General features: G+C 36.3%; 1 protein-coding gene and 1 pseudogene across 1 annotated transcript in view; one reads left to right on the forward strand and one right to left on the reverse strand.

Moving 5' to 3' along the window:
• ZNF287 (zinc finger protein 287) overlaps window positions 1-14,979 on the forward strand; it is a 21,005-nt gene extending 6,026 nt beyond the window's left edge. The window contains exon 6 of the mRNA XM_039847422.1: window positions 10,314-14,979. Within this exon, the coding sequence (XP_039703356.1) occupies window positions 10,314-11,884 (1,571 nt within the window). The 3' untranslated portion in view covers window positions 11,885-14,979. The remainder of the gene's footprint in view (window positions 1-10,313) is intronic.
• Window positions 14,980-26,136: 11,157 nt separating this feature from the next.
• LOC120589956 (uncharacterized) lies at window positions 26,137-26,252 on the reverse strand (annotated as a pseudogene).
• Between the last annotated feature and the right edge of the window lie 349 nt (window positions 26,253-26,601).

The following is a 26,601-nucleotide window of genomic DNA, read 5'->3' on the forward strand; positions in this document are numbered from 1 at the left end:
CTTTTCTTTACCCTTTCATGATACTGACATTTTTTGAAAGATCCAGTCCAGGTTTTTTAATTTTAGAATGATCCACAGTTTAGAGTTGCCTGATTGTTTACTCATGATTAGATTCAGATTAAACATTGTCTCATTACTGATCTTCAGTCTGGTTAAGGTGCTATCTATCAGATCTCTCTATTTTAAAGGTGTATTTTTTCAATTAGTAAGTAATCTGTGAATTGATACTTAGAGGCCATATGACTATTCTATTCCCTGAAAACCATTTATTCAAAGTTTTTAGCATCCACTAATGATCCTTGCTTTATTACATTGCCAGTTGCAAAATGTGATTTTCTAATTCAGCCATTTCTTCCAAATGATTAATAGCCCTCTTCTATAAATAATAGCTGTCCCTCCTCTCAACCCATTTTTACGTGGTATATATAGATCACTATGGACTACTAGAATTTTTAAAAATTCAGTGTGTTATTAGTACATTGTTTCCAGCTTTTGGGGTTACTTCATGTTTGTTTTTAATGCTCAGTTGTCCCAAATTTGAGCAATGGGAGACTTTTTTTTAAAAAATTGAGGTATAATTGATAAACATTATATTAGTTTCAGGTATACAGCATCATGATTCGATATGTGTATATGCTGCAAAATTATCACCACAATAAATCTAGTTACCACCTATAACCATACATAGTTACAAGTTTTTTTGTGATGAGAATTTTTAAGATTTACTCTCTTAGCAACTCTTCGATATTCATTATAGTATTATTAAGTATAGTCACTATGCTGTACATTACATCCCCAGGATTTATTTACTTTATAACTGAAAGTTTGTACCTTTTGATCCCCTTCACTCATTTCGCTCACCCCCTGTATCCCCTCCCCTCTGGCAACCACCAGTCTTTCTTCCTATCTATGAGCCCTCTTTTTTGTTTTTTGTTTTTCTTTGTTTGTTTTTAGGTTCCACATATAAGTGAAATCATATATTGTCTTTCTCTGTCAGATTTATTTCACTTAGCATAATGCCCTCAAGGCCCATCCATGTTGTTGTAACTGACAAGGTTCCATTTTTTTTAAATGGCTGAGTAGTATTCCACTGTAGTATATACTACATCTTCTTTATCCATTCATCCATTGATAGACACTTAGGTTGTTTCCATATCTTGGCTATTACAGTAATGTTGCCATGAACATGGGGGTGCATATATCTTTTCAAATTAATGTTTTTGTGTTCTTTGGATAAATACCCAAAGAAGTAGAATTGCTGGATCATACGGTAGTTCTAATTTTAATTTTTTGAGGAACCTGCATACTATTTTTTTATAGTGGGTACACCAATTACATTCTCACCAACAGTCCACTTCCTCACCAATACTTGTTATTTCTTGTCTTTTTGATAATAGACATTCTAACAGGTGTGAAGTGCTATCTCATTGTGGTTTTGATTTTCATTTCCCTGGTGATTAGTGATGTTGACCATCTATCTGTATGTCTTTGAGACAACGTCTATTCAGGTTCTCTGCCCATGTTTTAATCATATTTGGGTTTTTTGTTTTGTTTTTGTTTTTTTTTGCTATTGAATTATGAGTTCTTTATATATTTTGGATATTAATCCCTTATTGGATATATGATTTACAGATGTTTTCTCCCATTTTCTCTAAAAAAGCAGGTTGCTTTATCATTTTGTTGATATCCTTTGCTGTGCATAAACTTTTTAGTTTGATGTAGTTTCACTTGTTTGTTTTTGCTTCTGTTTACTTTGCTTTTGAAGTCAAATTCAAAACATCATTGCCAAGACCAGTGTCAAGTTGCTTACCACCTATGTTTTCTTCAAAGAGTTTTATGGCTTCAGGGCTTACATTCAAGTCTTTAATCCATTTTGAGTTAATTTTTGTGTGAGATAGTAGTCTAGTTTCATTCTTTTGTACATGCCAGTCCAGTTTTCCCTGTACCACTTACTGAAGAGACTGTCCTTTCCCATTGTATCATCTGCTTTTTTTGTCATAGCTTTATTGACTATATATACGTATGAGTTTATTTATGAGCTCTCTATTCTGTTGCATTGATTTATGTGTCTGTTTTTATGCCAGCACCATACGGTTTTGATTACTACAGCTTTGTAATAGAGTTTGAAATCAGGACCACAATGCCTCTAGTATTGTTCCTTCTCAAGTTTGCTTTGGCTATTTGGGGTCTTTTGTGGTTCCACACAAATTTTAGGATGGCTTGTTCTATTTCTGTGAAAAATGCCATTGGAATTTTGATAGGGGTTGCATGGAATCTGTAGATTGCTTTGGATAGTATGGACATTCTAACAGTATTGACTCTTCCAATCCATAAGCATGGAATACCTTTCCATTTATCTATCTTCACTTTCTTTCGGCAGTGTCTTACTGTTTTCAGTGCACAGGTCTTTTACCTCTTTGATTAATTTTAATCCTAGGTATTTTATTCTTTATTATGCCATTGTAAATGGGATTATTTCTTTCTCTTTCTGATAGTTGTTATTATATAGAAACAACAGATTTTTGTACATCAATTTTGTGTCCTGCAACTTTACTGAATTTGTTTATTCTGACAGTTTTTGGTGGAGTCTTTAGGTTTATCTGTATATAAAATCATGTCATCTGCAAATAGTGACAGTTTTATTTCTTCTTTTTCAATTTGGGTGCCTTTTATTTCGTTTTCTTACCTTATTGCTCTGGCTAGGACTTAGAATACTATGTTCAATAAAAGTGGTAGAGTGGGTGGGCATTCTTGTTTTGTTCTTGATCTTAAAGGAAAAGCTGTCAGCTTTTCACCATTGAGTTTATTAGCTGAGTATGATATTAGCTGTGGGCTTGTCATATATTGTCTTTATTAAATTCAGATATATTCGTTCCCCCTAGACCCACTTTGTTGAGAGCTTTTATCATCAAAGGATATTGAATTTTGTTATGTGCTTTTTCTGCATCTATTTACATGATCATATGATTTTTATTCTTCATTTTGTTAATATGGTGTATCACATTGATTGATTTGCAGATGTTGAATCAGCCTTGCATCCCTAGACTAAATCCCACTTGATCATGGTGTATCATCCCCTTAATATATTGTTGAACTCAGTTTGCAGATATTTTGTTGAGGATTTTTACATCTATATTCATCACAGATATTGGCCTGTAATTTTCCTTTCCTATGGTGTCCTTGTTAGGTTTTGGCATGAGGGTAATGCTGGCCTTGTAAGATGTGTTTGGAAGTGTTTCCGCCTTTTCAAATTTTTGGAATTCACTAATGAAACCATCTGGTGCTGAACTTCTGTTTGTCGGGAGGTTTTTGATTACTGATTCAATCTGCTTATCTCCTTACTAATAATCAGTCTATTCAGATTTTCTTTTTTTTTTTGTCTTATAAGGTTGTATGTTTCTAGGAATTTATCCATTTCTTGTGATTGTCTAATTTCTTGGCATATAATTGCTCATAGTAATCTCTTATGATCCTTTGTGTTTCTGTGGTTTTAGTTGTAATGTCTCTTTCATTTCTGATTATTTGAACCCTCTTTTTTTCTTGGTGAATCTAACTAAAAGTTCATAGGTTCATGTATTTTGTTTATCTTTTCAGAGAATCAGCTCCTAGTTTCACTGACCTTTTTGTTGTCTTTTTAGTCTCTATTTCATTTATTTTCACTCTAATCTGTATTTCCTTCTACTAAATGTTGGGCTTCATTTGTTCTTTTCCTAGTTCTTTGAAGTGTAAAGTTAGGTTGTTTATTTGAGGTTTTTCTTGTTTTTTGAAGTAAGCTCATCTCGCTGTAAACTTCCCTCTTAGAACTGCTTTCACCCCACCTCATAAATTTTGGTATGTTGCTTCCATTTTTGTTTGTCTCAAGGTGTTTTTTGTTATCTCTTCTGATTCCTTCGTTAACCCACTGGTTGTTCATTAGCATATTATTTAATCCCCACCTAGTTGTGATTTTTCTAGTTTCTTGTAATTGCCTTCTAGTTTTCAACCACTGTGGTCGAAAAAAATGCTTGATAATGATTTTCATTTTCTTAAATTTTTTAAGGCTTGTTTTGTGGCCTAACATATGATCTATCCTGGAGAATGTTCTGTATGCACTTGAGAAGAATGTGTATTCTGCTGCTTTTGGATGGACTGTTCTAATATATATATATCAGTTATTCATCTGCTCTAATGTGCCATGTAAGGCCAGGGTTTATTTATTGATTTTCTGTTTGGATAATGTATCTATGATGTAAGTGATATTTGACGTCATCTACTATATTCTATTGCTGTTTGTCTCTCTCTTTAGGTCTGTTAATATTTTTGTCACATATTTAAGTGCTATTTGTTGGGCGTATGAATATTTATGGATGTTATATCCTCTTGTTGGATTGCTCCCTTTATCATTACGTAATGCCCTTTGTCGTATTACAGTCTTTTAAAATATATTTTGTCTGATGTAAGTTTAGTTATCTCAGCTTTTTTTTGATTTCCATTTGCATGGAATATCTTTTTCCATCCCTTCACTTTCAGTCTGTATATGCCCTTACATTTGAAGTAAGTCTTGTAGGTCTTGTAGACAGGTCTTGTTTGTCTGATTCTTTTATCTATTAACCACCCTCTATCATTTGATTGGAGAATTAGTTCATTTACATTGAAAGTAATTATTGATTGGTATGTGCTTTTTGCCATTTTGTTAATTGTTTTGTGGATGTTTTATAGTTCTTTTCTATTTTTTCATCTTTTGCTCTCTTTGTGATTTGACAACTTTCATTAGTGTTATGCTTAGATTTCTTTCTCATTATCTTTAGTTTATCTATTAAAGGTTTTGTGGTCACCATGAGGCTTACATATAACAACCTATATTTATAACAGCCTGTTTCATATTGATAACAACTTAAGTTTGAACACATTCTAAAACTACATTTTTACTACCCCCATGTTTGTTTTTGATGTCACATTTACATATTTTTATTTTGTGTATTCTTTAGTTATTGTAGTTATGTTTATTTTTACTTTTTCTTTTAACTTGTATACTAGCTTTATGTATGATTAATCCACTACCTTTACCATATATTTACCTTTACCAGTGAGATTTGTACTTTCATATGTATTTCTTGTTATTTTCTTTTCAGCTTAATGAAGTCCCTTTGTTGTAAGTCTGGTATTTCTTGTAAGTCTGGTTTAGTGAAGAAGAGTTTCGTTAGCTTGTCTGGAAAACTCTAACTGTTATTCAATTCTGAATGATTACTTTGCCAGGTATTCTTGGTAGGTAGGACGTTTTTCCTTTTAGTACTTTGAATAATCATGTAACTATATCACACCCTTCTGGCCTGCAAACTTTCTGCTGAAAAGTCTATTGATAGTCTTATTGGTGTTCTCTCATAGATAACAAGTTTTTTTTCTCTCACTGCTTTTAAGATTCTCTATCTTTTTAACTTATGACATTTTAATTATAAGGTGTACTGATATGTGGATCTCACTGGGGTCATCTTATTTGTAACTCTCTTGGCTTCCTGGATCTGGATGTCTGTTTTCTTCCCTAGCTTAGGGAAGTTTTAAGCCACTATTTCTTCAAGTAACTTTTCTGCCCCTTTCTCTTCTTCTTCTTCTGGGACCCCTATACTGCAATTGTTATCCTGCTTGATGTTGTCCCATAAGCCTCTTGAGTTATCTTCACTTTTAAAAATTTTTCCTTTTTGCTGGTCTGTTTGGGTGAGTTCCACTGCCTTGTCTTCAAGATCATTGATGCTTTCTTCTGCTTCACTTATCTGCTTTGAACTGCTCTAGTGTGTTTTTTAGTTATTGTATTTTTCAGTTATTGTATATTGCGACTTATGTTTTGTATATTGCGACTTCTGTTTTGTACTTTCTCATATTTTTCTGTCTCTGTTCTCACTATGTTCATTCATTCATTCTCCCAAGTTCATTGAGCATCTTTATGACCAGTACTTTGAACTCTTTATCAGGTAAATTACTTACCTTTATTTCATTAAGTTTTGTTTCTGAGGTTTTTTCTTTGTTCTTTCATTTGGAACACATTCCTTTGTTTTCTCACTTTGTGTGACTCTCTGTTTCTATGTATTAGGCAAAACAGCTACCTCTTCTAGTCTTGAAGGAATGGCTTTGTATAGAAGATGAACCTTATTGTCAAGCCTTACCTTAGTTCTCAGTTGTCTCTTGAACCTTTGTGATCATCTAAGCATCCTGATTTCTTTTTAATAGCTCCATTTGTTGAGGGTGTGCCAAGACCTGTCAGTGTTCCAGAGTGAGGGATATTAGTCAGCACCTAGTTTCAGGCAGGTTGGAAGCCAGATCCTCAGGCAGCAGCTTTTAAGTTATACAAATATATACAGTCCTTCAGGACCACAATTGTAAACCCTGCTGGCCTCTAGATCAGGTGATATGGGAGTGTCTCCTATGGAACATTTTCAAAAATCAGAGCTCCAGAGGAGTGCGTGAGCTCCTTACTGGGAGGTACCAGTGAGCTGTAGCAAGGCAGAGGAGGGAGAGTGCAAAGATGGCATCACCTGGCCTATGTTCCCTGAGAGCACTTCGTGGCCTCTAGATGTGTGGCATTCTTGAAAGCTATCCTTCAGGCTGAAGCTTTAAGACAAGTAAATAGGGATCTGTCACAGAAAGACTGGGATTGTGTTTCAATTTCCTGTCTGAAGTGTCTTGGGGGTGGTAGCCTGCCAAGAATTCTCTGATTATTACAGTCCTGTGGGACCCAAGAATACAATTCCATGGCTTCCAGAGCCAGGTACTCAAGGGGTATCCCCTGGGTTGCCACTGCAAAAACTGGGGCACCAGATATAAAAGAACCAGGGTACCAGATGTGTGCAAAAGCTCCCTTCCAGGAGATAATGGCACTGTGAAGCATGGCATAAGGAGAATGCAAAAATGTCCACCAGTGCCTCTGTCTCCAAAGAGAATTCCTACAGTCCCCTGACCCTTCAGTAGATGCTTTAAGATTAGCAGATGACTCTCCTTCACATACAGTCTGGGTGCTTTCCAAACTGCTCCCTCTGCCCTGGGCTTTGGGGAGAGTAAGTTTGCACATGAGCTTTTCGAGAGCTGTCTTTCAGTGTGCTACAGCCCCCTGGGCCTTGTGGTTTTCAAAGCCAAGTGTTTTTAGGACTGATCTTAAGATTTAAGGTGCCTGATATGGGGTACAAACTCTTTGCTCCTCAAGGAGAGGCTCCAGATTTGTGAGATCCCTCCCAATTATGGGTCACCATGCCAGGGGTGGGGTTTTTGGCACGACCGCATCTCAGCCTCTCCTACCCACCTCAGTGTGGCCCTTTTCTTTTTTGATGTAAAGCAGCTGTTTAGCTAGTTTCAGGTCTTTTTCAGAAGGAATTATTGCATATATAGCTGTAGATTTGGTGTCTTTGTGGGTGGAGGTGAGTTCAGGATCTTCCAACATCACCACCATCATGGACTGCCTTAATGGGAGTATTTCAAACTAAGTCCAGTGTCCTTTTGAGATGTCCCCATTAGTCTTTGAGAATTCCCTCGCTTTCTGGCCTACCTTAGGCCTACCTTAGACCTGGAAGTTCTCTAAGGAACCATGGTTCATTTTAATGAGAAATCGTATTTAGAAACTAGGATCTGGGCAGTAAGTGTGCTCACTACAATGGATACCATTGCCTCTAGACCTATTCAGTGGATAGAGCTGGGAAATATGTATGTATATGTATATATAGTTTTGGGGGGTTTTTTTACTCATAAGTTTTCACTGATAACTCTTAATTTCACTTCATATCTTCCTATATTCCATTTTGTATTTCCTTTCCCATACAATGAGTAACCTGGTTCCCAAAAACATCAGTATATTTACCTATTTGTTGTATAATATAATACACACAAAGATGTTTTCAGAATTATATTAATATCAGTACCAATAATAAACTCTGTAAGTTCAGTTTCTTCACAGACCCTTTTTGTCCTTAGAATGTATTCCATTAAGGGTATACAGAATACTGGATTCAAAAGTTACTTGAATTCTTCCTTCTGGGTATCTGAACATATACCATTTTTTCGATTCTATTTGTGTCAGTTTTAGTGTTTTTTTGGATTTTGATTCTTTTTAATTTTTACATTTTTGAATATATAAAAACACTAACGTGGTTCAGAAATGAAAGCTATGTAGAAAGGTGTACATCTTCATCTATTCTATTCCCATTTACTCCCTATAGTTAACCATATTCATTTGTTTCTGGTTTATCCTTCCTGTGATTCTCTTTGCTGAAATAAGTCATAAATAGTCTTCGATTTCCTTTTGTATACAAAAGATGTATGCCATACTCTTTTGTATTTTGCTTTCCTGTCCTTTTTTAAATTAAAGCACTGACTTTTAGTGTGTCTACCAATATTGATGGCTAGAATTCATCATTAACAATACATTAAACAATAATGGCAGAATATACTATGCTACCTTAGACCAAATTGCTTCACTTTTTTAAAGTTTATCTGATTTAAATTTTAGCCTTTTTTTAACTTCATCTGGCCATTAGATATTATAAACGTCACACTACTTGAAAAGCTAATTCTTCTCATAATTTATGGCTCTATTTGCCTTGATTGGCAAACATGACGCAAAATGTACCTATAGCACATTCGAAACAATGAGAAAACATACATGGCACAATGAGAAAACATACATGGCATAAGCCTGGACTAGAGTCCGAATAGTCTTCTGAGAGGTATTGCCAGTCTGGAAACACTTTAAGTTGACTTCTCAGCATGAGTCTTTTATTCAGGTAGTATAAATTAGGGTTGTAAATCCACAAGAGGAAGCATTTTATGGTTATGTATTCTGAAGGTAGATTTTTCTCCTACCAAAGAACACCAAGACTGAAAAAGGCAAATTCTTTCTTCCTTCTGTTGAGGTGAGGTTTTTTTGGTTTTATTTGTTTTTCTAGCCTGTCCTTCCACAGAGTGTGCAGACTCCTATCAGCCTTCTCTCCTTGGTTGGGCTCCAGGCTTTGTCTTCCGGCCCCTGAGCCCCTGTAACCCTCAAAGTGAAAGCTTAAAGTCCTCAATAGGACTGAGGAGTTATCACAGGCAACCAACTTTAACTTTTGCTGATATCCTGTCTTCTTGTTTTTACTTGATTTTTGGCCTCTGAGGATTTTACTTTCTTACCAGCTCTGTGATGTATAATAAGTTGAACCCTTGGTTAGGATATCTAATCGGTCATATTTCAGGAAACTGATAATTCACAGATAAAGTAGTGTTGGTCTTCAATGGCCATTCCTGTCTCAGAACTTTTATAGTTCTTTATATAGGACCTAGCCATTCCTTCAGGTTCAACTCACATTATACCTCCCTCCACCTGTCAAAGCTTTCCTTGGTTACCTGAGTCAACACCGATCTTTTTTATTAGAACTATTATACCATTGTTTAGCCCTATTGACCAACAGATACTGCTTCTAACCAATCCTTTCTGATTAGTTATATACACATATTTAAGCCCTGCTTAATCTCAATTTATGAATTCTCAATAAACTGATTGATTTAAGAATGTATGCTTTATAATAGCAATTTCTTCATGGTCATCATTGATATTTGCTACTATAAGCTTAATTATAACCTTTAGTACTTCCTTTTCAGGTACATGGAACAGTCTCTCCTAGACTGATTCTGATTACACAGAAGTTAAACTCAGCTTCTGGTACTATTCATCATTTGTGTATCTGTGTACATGTGTACATACATATACACGCACACACACCTACCTACACAGTCCATTAACATTCTCATTTTTTGGGGGGGTAGTAACAAATCTGGTTTGAGAAAGTTGTTTTTCATTTTTTTCTTCTGTAAAAGTAATGTAACTACATTTCTGTATTAAACAGCAGTAAAAGTTACATAGCCAATTTATTGAATATTATAAAATATTTTTTAAAACCTATAATCTCATTGTTAGCATTCTGTAATATTTGTCTAGTTCTAGTGAGTTTTCATGCTAGTTATGATACTGCTTTTTTCATTTAACCTTACTCCCAAGCATTTTCTAGTGTCAACTCTGATTTTTGTTCTTTTAATTTCACACAATTTTATTCAGTTTTCACTTCTCTTAGCTCTGTCACCTGACCTAACCTAGTTTATTTACTCTGTGCCGTGTTGAACAATGAGGAGCCTCTCCTTTCCCAGTTAGTCTTTTTTTTCTGCCCTTTTATTCTCCTTTCCCAAGCTTTAAGGATCATGTTATGAGGTTGTCAGTGCCATAATCTTTTTAAGTATTTTTTTCATGTTCATTATTTTCTTTCTGTTTTGGCAGTTTTCTTTCTCCAAATAGAAGAAAACTTTTTATATCCTTTTTATTTCAGAATGGGAAACAAAAGCCCAAGATAGTAATCCAGTTAAAAATGTTTCCAAACTCACAACGGATGGAACCCAGACTGTCAAATTGGAAGAACCATATGACTATGAAGATAAATTAGAGAGGCAGGCAACAGATACCTTCAGGAAAATTCCCACTGATGAAAGCGATTTCAGTTTGAAGACAGTTTTTTCACAAGAAGATGATTGTACAGAAGATTATCTTCATAAATATGATATATATGGAAATAATTTTGGAAAGCATTCAAACCTAATTAAACAGTTTGATACCCAATTAGATAATAAAGCTTCGATATATAATGAAGGTAGGGCAGCCTTCAGTCATGTCTCATATGGTATTGTACATAGGAAAGTTCATCCTGGAGAGAAGCCTTATAAATGTAATGTGTGTGGGAAAAAGTTTAGGAAAAACCCATCCCTCATGAAACACCAAAGTACCCATACCAAAGAGAAATCTTATGAATGTGAAGAATGTGGGAAAGAGTTTAGGCATATCTCATCTCTTATTGCACACCAGAGAATGCATACTGGAGAAAAACCATATGAATGCCACCAGTGTGGTAAAGCCTTCAGCCAGCGAGCACACCTTACTATACATCAGAGGATTCATACAGGAGAGAAACCTTATAAGTGTGATGACTGTGGAAAAGACTTTAGTCAGCGTGCACACCTTACTATACATCAAAGGACACATACTGGAGAGAAACCATACAAATGCTTGGAATGTGGTAAAACCTTCAGCCACAGTTCATCACTGATAAATCATCAGAGAGTTCATACTGGAGAAAAACCTTATATATGCAACGAGTGTGGGAAAACTTTCAGTCAGAGTACACACCTTCTTCAACATCAAAAAATACATACTGGAAAGAAACCATATAAATGCAATGAGTGTTGGAAAGTATTTAGTCAGAGTACTTACCTTATTCGACATCAGAGAATTCATTCTGGAGAGAAGTGTTATAAATGTAATGAATGTGGAAAAGCCTTTGCTCATTCCTCAACTCTTATTCAACATCAAACTACTCACACTGGAGAGAAATCCTATATATGTAATATATGTGGGAAAGCCTTCAGCCAGAGTGCAAACCTTACTCAACATCACAGAACACATACTGGAGAGAAACCATATAAATGCAGCGTGTGTGGGAAAGCATTCAGCCAGAGTGTACACCTTACTCAACATCAGAGGATTCATAATGGAGAAAAACCCTTTAAATGCACCATATGTGGGAAAGCATATAGACAGGGTGCAAATCTTACTCAGCATCAAAGGATTCATACTGGAGAGAAACCCTATAAATGTAATGAATGTGGGAAAGCTTTTATTTATTCCTCGTCACTTAATCAACATCAGAGAACGCATACTGGAGAAAGACCCTATAAATGCAATGAATGTGATAAAGATTTTAGCCAGAGAACATGCCTTATACAACACCAGAGAATTCATACAGGAGAGAAGCCCTATGCATGCCGTATATGTGGTAAAACCTTCACCCAGAGTACAAACCTTATCCAGCATCAGCGTGTTCATACAGGTGCCAAACATCGTAATTAATGAATGTGGGAGACTTCATTTAGGTATTACGACTTAATCATTTAAGTTTTATCTTGTACTCTGTGTTAAAACATTATTCAAAAGAAGTGCAATATATGTTTGATATCACTGAACAGAAGTATCAAAATTAGTAATGTGGATATAACCTATTTAAATTTAATATGAAATTTAAGAAAGAAACTTCATTATTAATTCACAACAGTTTAATTCATTCCAGAAAGATTCCTGTGAAAGTAAAAGTACTCAGAAACCTGTAACTCAACAACTCTTAAGTCTATTTCAAGTACTTCTCAATGAGGCCTTATGAATGTAACTTGGGAAAGCTTCCATCAAGTAAGAGATTTCACACTAGAGAATAATAGAAAAGCTGCTTTCAGGCCTTTAGTTCTTCCTAACTTTGAAGCCTTAAATAAGTAAAGGGTTCCTTCCCCTTTTTTACTTCCCTTTTCCTGTTATGCCATAACTGCCATGTGGAGCCAGTAGGTTTGAAAAAAATTATAAGTATCTTAAAGATTTGTGTGGCCACTATTTAATTATATTTTCCTTTAAATACTGAAATTTTAAAAGAAGAGAACTTTAATGAAAGATGATCTATTAGGCTAGAAAAACTAATGTTCTGTATTAACTCTTAGACATGTGTACAAATTGAGTTAACAGGCCAAAATTAAACACCCAAGCTTAAATTAATCTTTAAGACAGCCTTAGTTTCACTAGGTTTTGACATTGGTCATCCTGAGGGAAGAAATAAGAATACGGTTCCCAGTTTTTTCACCTGACTCCTAACTTGTGGTTCATAACTTGTGATTCTCCTGTAGCTTTTACTTTAGGAAGTCCATTTCTTCCATTGAAACACATGTTTCTTGAGTGCCTAATGTGCTGAGGGCCCAAACTTACTAATTGGATCCTTTCAGGGCTTCCTATAGTGCTGCAAATTGCAGCTGAATTAAGCAACAGAACATTTTCTAAAGCAATGAAAGATGAAGTAAGGACATGAGCTCAACTAGTATGTCATGGAATGAGCATAAGAGACCTAAAATGGGTTGCCAAATGTGACCCTGTATCCTAAGACGAGTAACAAAAAGCAGCTATTTAAATAGTGTGAGAAAAATGAAAATAGAGTCCAGTGCAGAAAGTGGGTTAGGGGGGAAAAAACGAAGACATAACTATAGTAAGGAAAGAATATGTAGGTAACTTATAACGTGAAATGTTACTGGACTTGGTTTACCTAATAGGAGTGACTAATTGAATAAGATGTAATTCAGCCTGTTTCTAAGAAACGAAAAATGAAATGACTGATTTTAAAGGAATAATTGGAATTGTTACTCTTTCATAGATATAAGTAAAATGGAGTTTATTTTTAAAATATCCAAAAAAAGTTTCATTGGAAAAAGCATTGATGCAATAATTGTTAAACGGTAGTAACTGTTGTCCTAAACAACATAAAAGGAAAACTGGTAGAAATGCAAATAGAAATAGGTTAAAAAAATATTTTGCATTTAATATCCACAGCATTCCACTATCAGAATATAAGACCATATTCTGAGAGCTGAGATTTCACCTTGCTCTTATTTCTTCAGTGCCTTGCATATAGTAGGTGGTTAATATATGTTTGTTGCATTAATGGATAGATAAGTTGGGTAATAAGGTAGAATTAAATGATATGGAGTGAAATTGATGAGTTTTTTGTGTATATGGGCAAAGAAATATTTAACAAACATTGGTCATTTGGTAAAAACAACTACTTAAAAATGAAGAATCAGAATCCCCAAAACTTAACAATGGGGATATTCCTAAGAAATCGTGGGACATCTTTGCACAAGAAGTTTTCCTGAGCTAGATGAGGAAAAACATAAATTCTGGCGCCATAAATAGAAATTTAAGCATGTAATGACTACGTGGCTTCATTTGGACCTGACTGTTTATACAAACATCCTACAAACAGGCTCCAAAGGAAAGACATCTTCAAGGCTTTCTTATTGAGTGTTTTCTTCAAGAAGCTGTTTTCCCTTGTCCTCACATTCATTAACCTTGATGTCATAGAATTACCCTTCACAAAGTGCAGATTGTCTCCAGGTTGCATAATACTCAAATTATGCTTATGCCATAGTTATCAGGTTAAAAAATAACCACTGTACTTACGATGCAATTTTTATAATGCCACTTCATACCTTACACAACACTTTTCTCCTGGAATGAGTGTGTGGAGTATTATAGTCTATAGCGCCTTTCTTTACGTTAATTTGTATTTCCTGCCTTTATGTGTTTTATGTAAATAATGCATTTATAAGGTCTTCCACTGATACACTGAAGTTATTGATACTCTTATAAAATGACAGAATTATAATGGAAAATCCTAGATCTTTGTGTATTTTTCCCACTTTTACAGTTGTCTGGCCTACATGAAATTTATTTTTTAGCAGATAGTCTTATTCTCCACAACTTTTTATTATGTAGATGTTCAGATATACAGAGAAGTTAAATAAAACAAATGATATCTAACAATTCTAACAAACCAGATTTAAAAATTAACATTTTGCCATATTTTTCTGAACTATTGGAAAGTAATTTGCAGACATGACATTTCACCCCTACTTAAGCATGCTGCATCTCATAAAAAAATAAATCTTTTACATAACTACAATACCATTACATACCTCAAAAAATGAACAGTAATTTCCCAATATCTAATGCTTAGCCCATGTTTAAATTTTCCCTGTTAATCCATTCAAGTTTCACACATATATTTGATTACGTCTGTTTCATCTAGAACAATCTTGCAACTTTGATTTTTTTCCCAGGACCTTTTTTTTTTAAATGGAGTAGGTCATTTGTATATCTCACATTCTGGATTTAACTGTTTACAATCAGTTTTTTTTTTATCAAATCAGTTAACAAATCAGTGGTTTGTTTATCTTGTTCCTATAGTTTCTGTAAATTAGCAATTAGAGCCATAGCCTTGATGTGTTCAGGTTAAACATTGTTAACATTAACACATCACTGATGTGTGTCATGTTGCATCACATCAAAAGTCTTATTATCTGGTTGACTTACTATCAGTGATGCAAAATTAAAGTGGTAACCACATATTTTCCCAATGTAAAGGTATGTTTTTCTTGTTGCAGTTCAATATGTGGACTGAGACCTTGGCAGCACATGGATAGCCTAGTTACCAACAAACTTCCATCTGGTTTTGGTATCCATGGATGATGATCTTTGCCTGAATCAATTATTTCTCCAAAATTTGCAAAATGGCAATTTTTGTATTCTGCCATCTTTCTACATTTATTGACTCTGGGCAATAAGAGCTTTCCTTCAATTGGAATGCACTTGAGGCAGAGTCATGCTCAAATTTTTTCCTTTACCAATTCTCAAAGGAGAATTGGTAAAAAAAAAAAAAAAATCAGTGTTATAAATTATAATCATTGTTTCTGAAGCGCAAATTACCCCAAATTTGGCCAGTTGTAACCCTCCAGGTAACTCTTACATCCTTCAACATTCCCTCTCCAGTCTTTGAGCACTTGACTGCCTTCTGACACAAGATATCTCAGGTTCACCTTGCACTTTCAGTGACCCAGATATAAGACATTTCTCTAGGAACACCTGACTCTCTAATAGACAGCTATTTAGAAACCAAGATCTGGGCATTAGGCATGCTCATTGTTACTGGGGTGTGATTAGCAAGTAGCCTTTGAGCCTTTCCAACCATTCAACTTAGTTTTCATAAAGACAACTCTTGTCTAATATCTAATTATGTGATGAGAGAGAGAATTACATATCAGGACAAACTTTTGGGAGCAAACAACTAAGTCTTGTTAAGCATACAACTAAATTGGAGAGAACAGAAGTGTTACTATATACCACAAAGCAAACTTATTTATAGGAGGTCTTGTGCCAGGCCTATTAGAAAATTTTAGAGGAAGGGAGATTGTCAGTTAATCTGGCAAGCAGGTTAAGCAGAGAGCAGTTAAGAGCAACTAAAAGTATGACACATGGTATGTTGTTTTTTAACTATTACACGATTACTGTATACACTAATTACACGCCTTTCCCATCACATTGCTTAAGGCAGTTTTCTAATCTAAATTCGAATTCTGAGGATCTGTTTATGCAAATCTAAAAATTTCTTGCTAAAATTTTATTTGGTCTTTAAAACTTCAAGGCTCTTAGATTTTATTCTTTGACTATATCTTCTGGTACCAATTCACTTGCATATGTGCCTGTAAATGTACTCTTAGTCCTCTATTTCCGTTATTCTCCTCATGGCTCTATATTTCACTATAATTAGCCCCTTAGAACACTATAGCCACTAAAAATGGTAAGCATGTGCACTGTAGTATGTATAAATATGTAAGCTTATAAGCAACATGGAGTTCTCTGTATGGGTGGGGAAATTGGTCTCCATGATGCTGAAGTGTCTTGTCCAAGGTCATATACATATGCAATACAGTGACAGAATAAGGGTTGGAACCCATGGTTTCAGCACTTAGTTGAGTTCTTCCTGTAAACTGTTAAATGAAAATTCAGAGCACAAAGGGTATGTACCTAAAATTTTATAAAATTATGCATTTTGATGAGATTAGAGCACTGAAAATTTGTCTCCCATAGTTTCTTAAATTCAAATCTTTAAATGAAAATAGCCCAACAAAGGATAGACTCCCCCTCCAATTTTGGTCTTCCACCTAGATCTTTCTCAGGTTTCAGGACCACATGGTCATTGATCACTTGGAACTATTTCACAGTACCTTAAGTAGTTTAAAACTGAATTGTTTTCACCACAAAACCTCCTCTTTGAATTCACCATAACTTAGGGAGGCAAGAAGCCACTCTCTTCTTCACCAATAGTTATTTTAGTTCTATCGGTTTTACCTCCCATTTATTCCAGTTCATTTTTCACTATCCCCACTGCCACTTCCTCATTTCAGGCTTTTAATCAGCTCTTGTTAAGATTATTTTGTAGCCAGGTAAGTGTTCACCCTGCCCCTGGTCTTTACCCTTTAAATATATCCTCCAAATTTTTGCCAAAGTCATCTGAAAACATCTAACTAGAACCACCACATATAGCTGTGCAAATTAATTAGTGCATTTGACCATGTCGTGGTTTGCTGAAAACCATATCTTCTCTTTGTCAACAGGAGTGGATCTCACTCTCAGCTACACATTAGAATGACCTGGGGAGCTTTTAAAATTACCAGCGCCAGGGCACTGCCTCCAGGAATACTGATTTACTTGGGATGGGGCCTGGATATCAGTATTTTTTCAACTCCCCAGGTGATTCTAATGTTCTAAAGTGGAGCAAGGGCAGAAGCAGGGAAACGAAGCAATTACAATGATTTAGAGGAGAAAAACGGTGGTCAAAGTAGAGGTGGTGAGAAGTGCCCCAACAACACTGGATATTTTTTGAAGATAGTCTATAGAACTTACTAAAGATTGGATTGAGATGTGAGACAGGAATTAAGGATGACTTTCCTACTGGAGAATGTGCAGGGAAAGACACGTCATATTTGTTTTCGTATCCAAACCAAGCATAGCGCCTGGCACATAGTAGATCCTCAATAAATGTTTGATTAATGCATCTCTGCAGAAACTTTTGCACAATAATCAAGATTGTACTCTCAGAAAACAAGTTCTGCATGTCCAGAATTGTGAAGGGTCTGGGATTTTACCCGACTTACAAGATGATAAACTAACCTGTTATTTCATGGATGCTGACAGAAGCCATGAGGCTCCTGGGTCAGAGACAAAACTTTATTACTCATGGCAAAAGCAGTAGCCAGACTTCACATTTAAACTGGTTATCCTTCCCCCTCCTCCAGCAGAGGGCTGCATTACAGGAAGGCAACACGGCATGGGGGGAATCACTACTTTTACAGTGGTAAGCAAGCATGCTCTTTTCCAGGGGAGACACTGCCTTTTATATTTCCTTGCTGTAAACACAATCATGAGAAGTGGCCCAGGGAAAGAACAATTAAGACCTTGCTTGCATTCTTGGAATACCCAGCACGAACATATGTATGCTCAGGGCCCATGATATCTTGCCTCTCCCCAAGTGCCCTTTCTACTGTAGGTTTTTCCCTCTGAGAATTCAGGGGTCTTCTGGCTTATGGATGGAGAAGACAGGAAGCAAAATGAAGTTGCCTGTGTCAAGCATACAGAGTAGGTCTCTTCCAACTCCCGATTAAGGGAAAGATGGTGGAGTTTGTTCCAGAAGCAAGCGATCTGCAGCAGAGAACTCTGTACGAGCAATGACGCCCTCTGCCGACCACCCCATGTTTGTGCGCCTATAACCCTCCGCCTTGTATCAAAGTGAAGGCACGCCATAAGTAGGAGTTGGGAGTTATTTGAAAGGGTTCAAGAGGAGAGGTTTTCCTTTTCTGGAGTCGCTAGTGTTCACGTACTCATTTTCCAGTCTTGAGAAAGAAAATGCGTTCAAGTTAGCGCTTTGTTTCTAACACGCAGTGTAAATCGGACATCCCTTTTCGCTAACTTCAGTCACTCACTCAAACAAGACCTCAGGGAGGGTAGCTTTTCAGAAATAAGCCTTTTCACTCTTAACTGTGAAACTCTGTAACACCCACTCTTCGTCGATGCTCAACTTCCTCCCGCCTCCCAAGGGCGCAAGTCCACCCTCCCACCTTGCTTGCCCCGGGGGACGGCCCACAGTTTGGATAAGTAGGAAGTGGTGGCCAAGGGACCAAGCTCACCTCCTGCAGGGAGGGGTTCGGATTTAAAGCTCATTCAAAAAGGCCTTCGGTGCAAGAGCAGCCCCTCCCTGAACTGACTCCTGGAGTCTTCAGAACGGACAGCTCTGCAGCCCAGAAAAACCCAGTCAACAACCCAGCTTCCGGCCTGAGAGGGATTCTGGGACTCTGGGCGGAGCCTGGATACGACAGCGTTTCTAGGAAATGTGGTCTGCAGCCCCTGCGGTTCAGGCTCACCTCCCGCTCGTCTTTGTGGCTCCGCTCTGCACGTCCCCAACTCCTGAAGGCGCCCTCTGGTGGCGGGGAGGAGAAGCGAGGGTTGGGAGCTGGAGGGAAGGCAGGTTTCCACACGTGCACCGCGCCCTACGTGCGCAGCGGAACACGAGTTGTGCTTCTTGAGGGAGCTCAGCTTTCAGGGCTGGAGGGAATTGTAACCGCGTTGACGCCCGTTATAGGACCTACTATCATCTCCCTCCAAGAAGATTGCAGCAGCATTCTCATTAGTCTCCAGATGAATCCTCGAGGACCTGTCGACCTGCCTCAACAGTCATACCGTGTCGTTTCCAATGTATATAGCACGCCACACTTCCACTACAGGCACTCCCTTTATTCTGAAACAGATCTCAGCATCATATTATTTTACCTGTAAACATTTCAGTATACATGTTTGAAGATGGAGACTTTTTAAACATAGCAACCTATCTTTATACCACTTTTTAAAGTAATGTTATCAAAAATTGAATGTTTAGATTTCCCTGGTTGATGTAAATTTTTTGAATTTTTTACACTTTATTTCAATCAGGATCCAGAAAAGTCGCACACTTTGGAGTTAATTGATATGTCACTGTCTCTTTTTCAATCTGTAAGTTTCTGACATTTTTATTTCTTTCAATGTATTTCTTAGGTCTTTCGTCCTGTAGTGTTTTCCACAATCCAGACTTTGCTAATTAACTGGGACGATATTTTACATGTTTTTCTGCTCTATGTGTTTCCTATAAACTGATAGTACAAGAGGCTTGATCCCATTCAAGTTCAATTTTTTGGCAAAAATACTTCATAGAAGTTTGTATTCTATCAGAAAGTACATTAGGGGTTGTGAAATAGTGGCATTCTAAATCTGTGATTCCTTTTTTGTTTATAAATAGAAAACTTCCCCTCATCAATTATTGGGCTACTCTGGGGTACAGTTTACACAGGAAAGTAATAAGTGTGTGATTTATTTATTTAACAGCTTTTAAAATAATAAGTTTGTTCTCCAAAGTGACCAAATAAGGTTTTTGTTTATTTAGTTGTTTGTTAATTTGCTTGCTGTTTAAGTGTCATTATGAGCTCATGTATTTAAACTATTTAGCATTTCAAATTCATTGCAGTTATTCTTATTAATGCTCAAATGGTCCCATCTTTGTCCTGTGGAAATCTTTTTAAGTTGGATCTTGAGCCCTTTACATAACTGGTTATCTTTGATACTTCTCTGTTCCTGAAATGATAAGGTGTCCAGGTTCATCTGGCACACTTTCTGCCCCTGACCTGAGTTTAACCATTTCTTCAAGGAGTCTTGGTTCCTTTTATTGGGAACTAGTATTTAGAGACCACAATCTAGGGGTGTTCATCACTAGTGAATAGTGGTATTTCAAGACCTTTTCCAAAGAGAACTAGAGTTTAACCTGATACATCCAATTCAAATTTAGGACAACAGGATTTTTATTTAATTCACCTATCTTACATCTGCATTTCTACTCTCCTATGTTGAAAACCCAAATTCTCAATATATAAATACCAAGTTGCTTTATCAAACAACACATAAACAAGTCCTAGAACAACCATAACACTAGCATAACAATATTATTGAAAAGTTTAAGATTTCTTTTTAAATTATTTCTGTCCTTAGAGCATATACTACAGTCAAGTTAATGTATTTTAAAGTAACATGGAAAAATTCCTGTCTGGGTGTTTTAACAACTCAATACACAGTGTAGTAGATTAAACAATGGCCCCCAGAGATATCCATGTCCTACTCCCTGCAACCTGTGAATGTTACTTTACATTGCAAAAGGCGTTTTTCAGGTGTGAATAATTAAGGATTGTGAGATAGGGAAATTATTTGGGTGGCCTTAATGCAACCACAAAAGCTTTATAAGAGGAAGGCAGAAGAGATGACAATGTGATCATGGAGGCAGAGGTTGGAGTGATGCAATCACAAGCCAAGTCATGACAACCACCAGGAGCAGAAAGAGGCAAGAAATGGATTTTCCCTAGAGCCTGTGGAGGGAGCATGGCCCGGCCTTGATTTGGGCCCAGTGAAACTAATTTTGGACTTCTGGCCTCCAGAACTGTGAGAGACTAAATTTCTGTTATTTCATGCCATCAAATTTGTAGTGGTTTTTTACAGTGGTCTTAAGAAAATAATACCCACAGGTTCATTTGTTTCATTTTATTTTCAAAATTCAGAGATTGCTTTTTCTTTACTGTAGATATTGGCTTTACTGAACCTGAAATAACACTTGGGATTGAGAGAGAGTTTATGAGCAAAAATCTTCAGTAAATGAGGGGATGGTGAAGTGACCAGCAGGTTTGCAGAAAAAAATGAAAATGCAGTGAGCATGAAGCTGCATTCTGTGTTCCATTAATTTAAAGAAAAAATAAAGCAAATTATTTTCATACTAAACTTTGATTAAGCCTTCTCATCATGCTGTCCTATCTTTTCTGTATTTATTTACCTTATGAGGATCAGAGAAATGAAGAGTCTAAGAGGTAACAACATATTTATAATGTGCAGCGAATGTAGATATTTGCAGTTTTTTACATATCAGGTATCTAAACCTGTAAGAAAATAAAGAGAATATTTAAAATTCAATTTTGTATTTTAAAAATGGTTGTATTCTGGAGAATTAAAATAGGGTAGAATCATTGTTCATCCACTCACTTCTCATCTAAGAGAAAAGCAATATCTTTAAGTCTGTAAAAACCTTTTCAACAAGTTAAGTAGAGGGCATTCTGGGGAAGTGTCTCTGATAACTTTAAGAAGTAAAAGCAAATAAAAATCAGCAGTGTTCAAAGGAGCAGCTCTATTCATTGAGTTGGTATAGATTCATTCTAATGCTTACTGCTGCTAAATTGTAAAAGAATGGAGAATACAATTAATTTGGTTATTGAGTTGGAAATTTAAGTTAGCCTCATTTCTAGAGTTTGTGAATATTACCTCCAGTAGAAAATCCAACTGGAAATGGAGACTTCCTGCTTCTCTAACTTCCTGGTGGCCATTCCTTCCCTGCCCTCAGTGCTGCCAGCGTCACTGGGAATGTTATTGTTTTGATTGGGCACAACAGCCAAATGGATGCAACAATACAAATTTAAATACAATATCTGTGATATTGAGGTATAATAAGAAATATATATTTTGGGCTTTATCCCTAGCTCCTGGCCAGAGCTAAAAAACCCTTGTAATTTCCTAAGAAGAAAAATAGGAGCATCCTTTGTTATAATATTTGGTTTTTGTGAGAGATAAAAGTGAAAAGAGCATCTTTTGTTATTCATAACAGTACCCAAGTTTATGTTAATGGATGACTTTTGGAAAGCCCCTAAGGATGGAGGAGCTGGCTTCCCATCATGTGATTAGAGATTGGAATTGTAAGCCCTGCTAGAGAGTGGAAAGGGACTGGCGATTGACTTAATTACCAATTACTAATGCAATCGTGGCTACATAACTGAAAAGTAAAAACTCTGTTTTCCACCTCTTATATAAAGAAAAACCCAGTTCTTCCCTACTATGTCTTTCTTTCCTGTGTATTTCCTTTACTACTTACACAAAACAGTTCACTTTTGGTCACCAAATGTGTGGAGCTTTTTCTCCACACCAAGCGATTAATTCTCTGTGACACCAGCTGGGTGGCCTACACTTTAATTCAATTCTGACACTACCTTCCTGGGGATAGTGTCAGATTCCACAGGTTAAGGGCTTAGTCTCACTAGACTGCCCCCCACAAACATATACACACTTCAGACACTAATCACATGCCCAGGTTATCACCTGTGCTTCTGACCAACCAGCTATAGATCGGAGGCTCCAACCACCCCTCCTTGGGTTGGATTAATCTGCTAGAGCAGCTCACAGAACTCAAGGAAACACATTTACTAGTGTATTAAAGGATATGATAAAGGACACAGATGAACAGCCAGAAAAAGAGATACATAAGGTGAGGTCTGAGAGGGGCCTGAGCTTCTGTCCCCGTGCAGTTGGAGTGTGTCACCCTCCTGTTTCTTGATTATATTCACAGACCTGGAAGCTCTCTGAATCCCCTACTATTGGGATATTTATGGAGGCTTCCTCACATAGGCGTGATGGATCATTAACTCCATTTCCAGCCCTTCTCCCCTCTCTAGAGAAGTAGGAGAGGGAGGAAGGGCTTCTTTCCAGTCACCAGCCCTTATCCAGGAGCCCACCCAGAGTCACTTCATTAAAACAAGAGATGCTGCTATTGCTCTTATCACTTAGGAACTCTATCAGGAACCAGGAGCAGAGTCCAATATATATTTTTTCTATTATTTCACAGTAATGAATCCTCCATAAAAACCCTAAACAACCAGGGTTCAGAGATCTTTTTGGTTAGTGAAGACACTGAGGTGCTGCGAAGGTGACATGCCCAGAGTGGACGAGGAGCTCTGTGCTGCTCCTCCACACCTTACCCCATGCATATTTTCCACTTGGCACTTCTTGAGTTTTATCATTTATTAAAAAACTAGTACACATAAGTAAATATTTCCCTGAGTTCTGCAAGCCATGCTAGCAAATTATCAAATCCTATGATTATAATAAATATGGAAAAAACTTGTATTTATATTTTATTTAACATCAGGAAATCCACTTTGCAGAGAAATCTTTTCAGTACGAAATACGCAGAAATATTTCAAGCATAGTACACACCTTATGCTACATCACAGAATTCAAATAGCCAAAGGACTCTCTGAACGTAAGGAATGAGGAAATGCTTTCAACCAAAGCTCATCTCTCATGCATCAGAGAATTCATACTGGAATACATGATTTCAAAATAAGAATTATGGGTATGCCTCAGTCCTAGATCATTCCTTACATTCACTTAGAGAATATGAAGAGAGACTACCTATGTATCGAACGCAGGTGGTATCTTAAAAGATTATCTCTTACTTCCCATCAGAGGATTCAAACTAGAGGAAAGCTCTGAATATCATGAATGTAAGCCGCCTTTCCATGATTAAAAACTCTCTTTTGAACATTAGAAGATTTATACTAAAGAAAGCCTTATGCATGTATTATATGTGAGAAAATTTTCACTTTAGAGCATTGAATTTGTTCCACATTTGAGTGCTCACACCAGCAAGAGACCCTATAAATATAATAACTGTGAAAAGTATTAAATCATAGCTTCCCTTATTGCATCAAAGGAATCCTAACATGGAAAAAAACCCTCTGGATGTCCTGAATGTGACACAGCTGTCACGAAAGATATCTTAATACAGTAGTCTCCCTTATCCACGGTTTCACTTTCAGCGGTTTCAGTCACCCGCAGTCAACCGCAGTCTGAAAATATTAAATGGAAAATTCCAGAAATGAACAATCCATAGGTTTTAAATTGTTCACCATTCTGAGTAGTGTGATGAAATTTTGCACCATCCTATTCCATCGCACTCAAGACATGACTCATGACTTTGTCCAGCTTATCTGGGCTGTATAGGCTCCCTGCCCTTTAGTCACTTACTAGCTGTCTCTGTTATCAGATCCATTGTCATGATATCAGGTGCTATGTTCAAATAACCCTTATTTTACTTAATCATGGCGCCAAAGCACAAGAGTAGTGATGCTGGCAATTTGGATGTGCCAAAAACAGGCCGTAAAGTACTTCCTTTAAATGAAAAGGTGAAAGTTCTCGAGTTAATAAGAAAACATTTAAAAATCTATTGCTAAGGTTGCGTAGATCTACAATAAGAATGAATCTTCTTCATTCTTAAGAATGAATCATCTGTGAAATTACCTAATTTATAAATTAATGTATAGGAGAAAACATAGTATCTATGGGGTTTGGTAGTATCTGTGCTTTCAGGCTTCCACTGGGGAACTTGGAACATATTCCCTGCAGACAAACGGGGACAGCTGTAAAGACCAGATCAGAGACTTGCTCTAGAAAAAGATCTCACCCATGGAAAAACTGTGAGATCTTTCCACCAAAGTACACATCTTCTTAAACAATAGGAAACTCACAGCAAAGAAAAATCTCATGATTATTAATTAATGTACAAACACCAATGTGATTATCCAGGCCCACTATGACCTCAGAAGATTTTTACTGGAGAGAAATCCTGTAAAATGTGTGCAACTTCCAGTCAAGATTCGTACCTCACTTATCCAAAGATTAACTCACAGATGACTTAGGTATCATCATATAATACATGATGGAAGGAAGTTCTAAAATGGTATTGAATATAAAAAACTCTCTAAGATTTTCTTTCCCTACGGTATGTCCCCATATGCTAGTGAAGTTGAATAAGTCAAAGGAAAAAGGTAATATTTTTTAATGTATATCATGAAAATCCAAACTTTGTAAAATCAAAATGTATTTGCTAAAACTAGTTATAATATTTAGTTTAATAAACTTAAAAATAATCTTTTAGTGCAAAAAAGTGTATACATCCACATTAATCTATTACCATATTTCTAACATTATATTATATTCCCAATCTAATTAGTAAACCTATTTATTCCAGTGAACAAAGAAATATACTTCAATTTCATAGTAAGTTTTGAAGTTTTATTTGACCTTAAAATATAGTAGTCTAAATTTTTTATTTATTTCTTCATTGTTCTCCAACATCAAGCTAGTCATTGTTTTTTTAATGGGCACAAAATCTGGGAAATTTATGGAAGGGTTCCTAAATCACCATTCAGAACTTCTTTTTTTGTGGCTATTAAAGTTCTATAATCACTTTCTTATTTTAGTATCTTAACATGATTTGTTCATGAAATTATCTTTTGGGGTGCATGGAATCAAAATGTTAAATGAGATATTAATGAAAAATTGTAGAATTGACTAACATTTCAACATTTAAAATACAGTTATTCATTCTTCTACAATGCTTGTTTTGAAAACAGATTCGTTTCACTACAATTGCTATATCAGGAAACAATTTGAGCATAATGCAAATTTTGAATTTGATTACGTGTGATTTCATCTATGGAAAACGAGGTGAATGCAGAAAACTGCACCCAGCACAACCAAGCCACGTTTAGGAATATATAAAATACACACACATGCCTCAAACATCTACCACCCTTGATATTACAACTTTTTATCCAATTTCAGATAACCCTCTTTCCATCACTTCATGATAAATCAAAAGCTGCAGCCCAACAAATGTCCACTTCCACAAGCAAGCTTTTTCAAGTTAAAGTACCATTTATTGTATAGTATTTATAAATTTTTTAAACATTTAACATGTGTAAAACTGTGCTACCATTTTTATTCAATTCCTATCTTTATTTTTAAATGTCACTGACAAAGTTTGTTTGTTTGTTTATTATTTATGCCTACAACACCTGGTCTTCCTAGGTGGTCTCCCATCCAAGTACTAACCAGGCCCGACTCTGCTTAGCTTCCAAGATCAGATTTCAGGCTTGTTCAGGGTGACATGGCCGCAGACCATGGACCATGGCTCCACTGGGGCGCAAACCCAGGACCTCCTGAGTGTAAAGCAGACATGCTAACTGCTACACCATGGAACCACGTCCATAAATGTCACTGACAAAATTTTTGAATGCTGTACCCAACCCCATTTTTCCCACAAGCTCTGAGGTTCTTATTGCACGATGATGCATAACACAGTGACTTTTAGGAACACATATGTCAGCATTATAGCAAAACTGACTGTACGGTTACATATGAAGCTAAAGCTCATGAGCTTTTAAGGAATCTAGTCATCTAGTAGCTAAGCCTTTGCAAGCAAAAACTTAAACAGAATTAGACTTCTATAACTAATAAAACTGAGTGTT

This window comes from Pteropus medius, unplaced genomic scaffold (assembly GCF_902729225.1).
Source record: "Pteropus medius unplaced genomic scaffold, Ma_sr-lr_union100, whole genome shotgun sequence".
Taxonomy (NCBI): Eukaryota; Metazoa; Chordata; class Mammalia; order Chiroptera; family Pteropodidae; genus Pteropus; species Pteropus medius.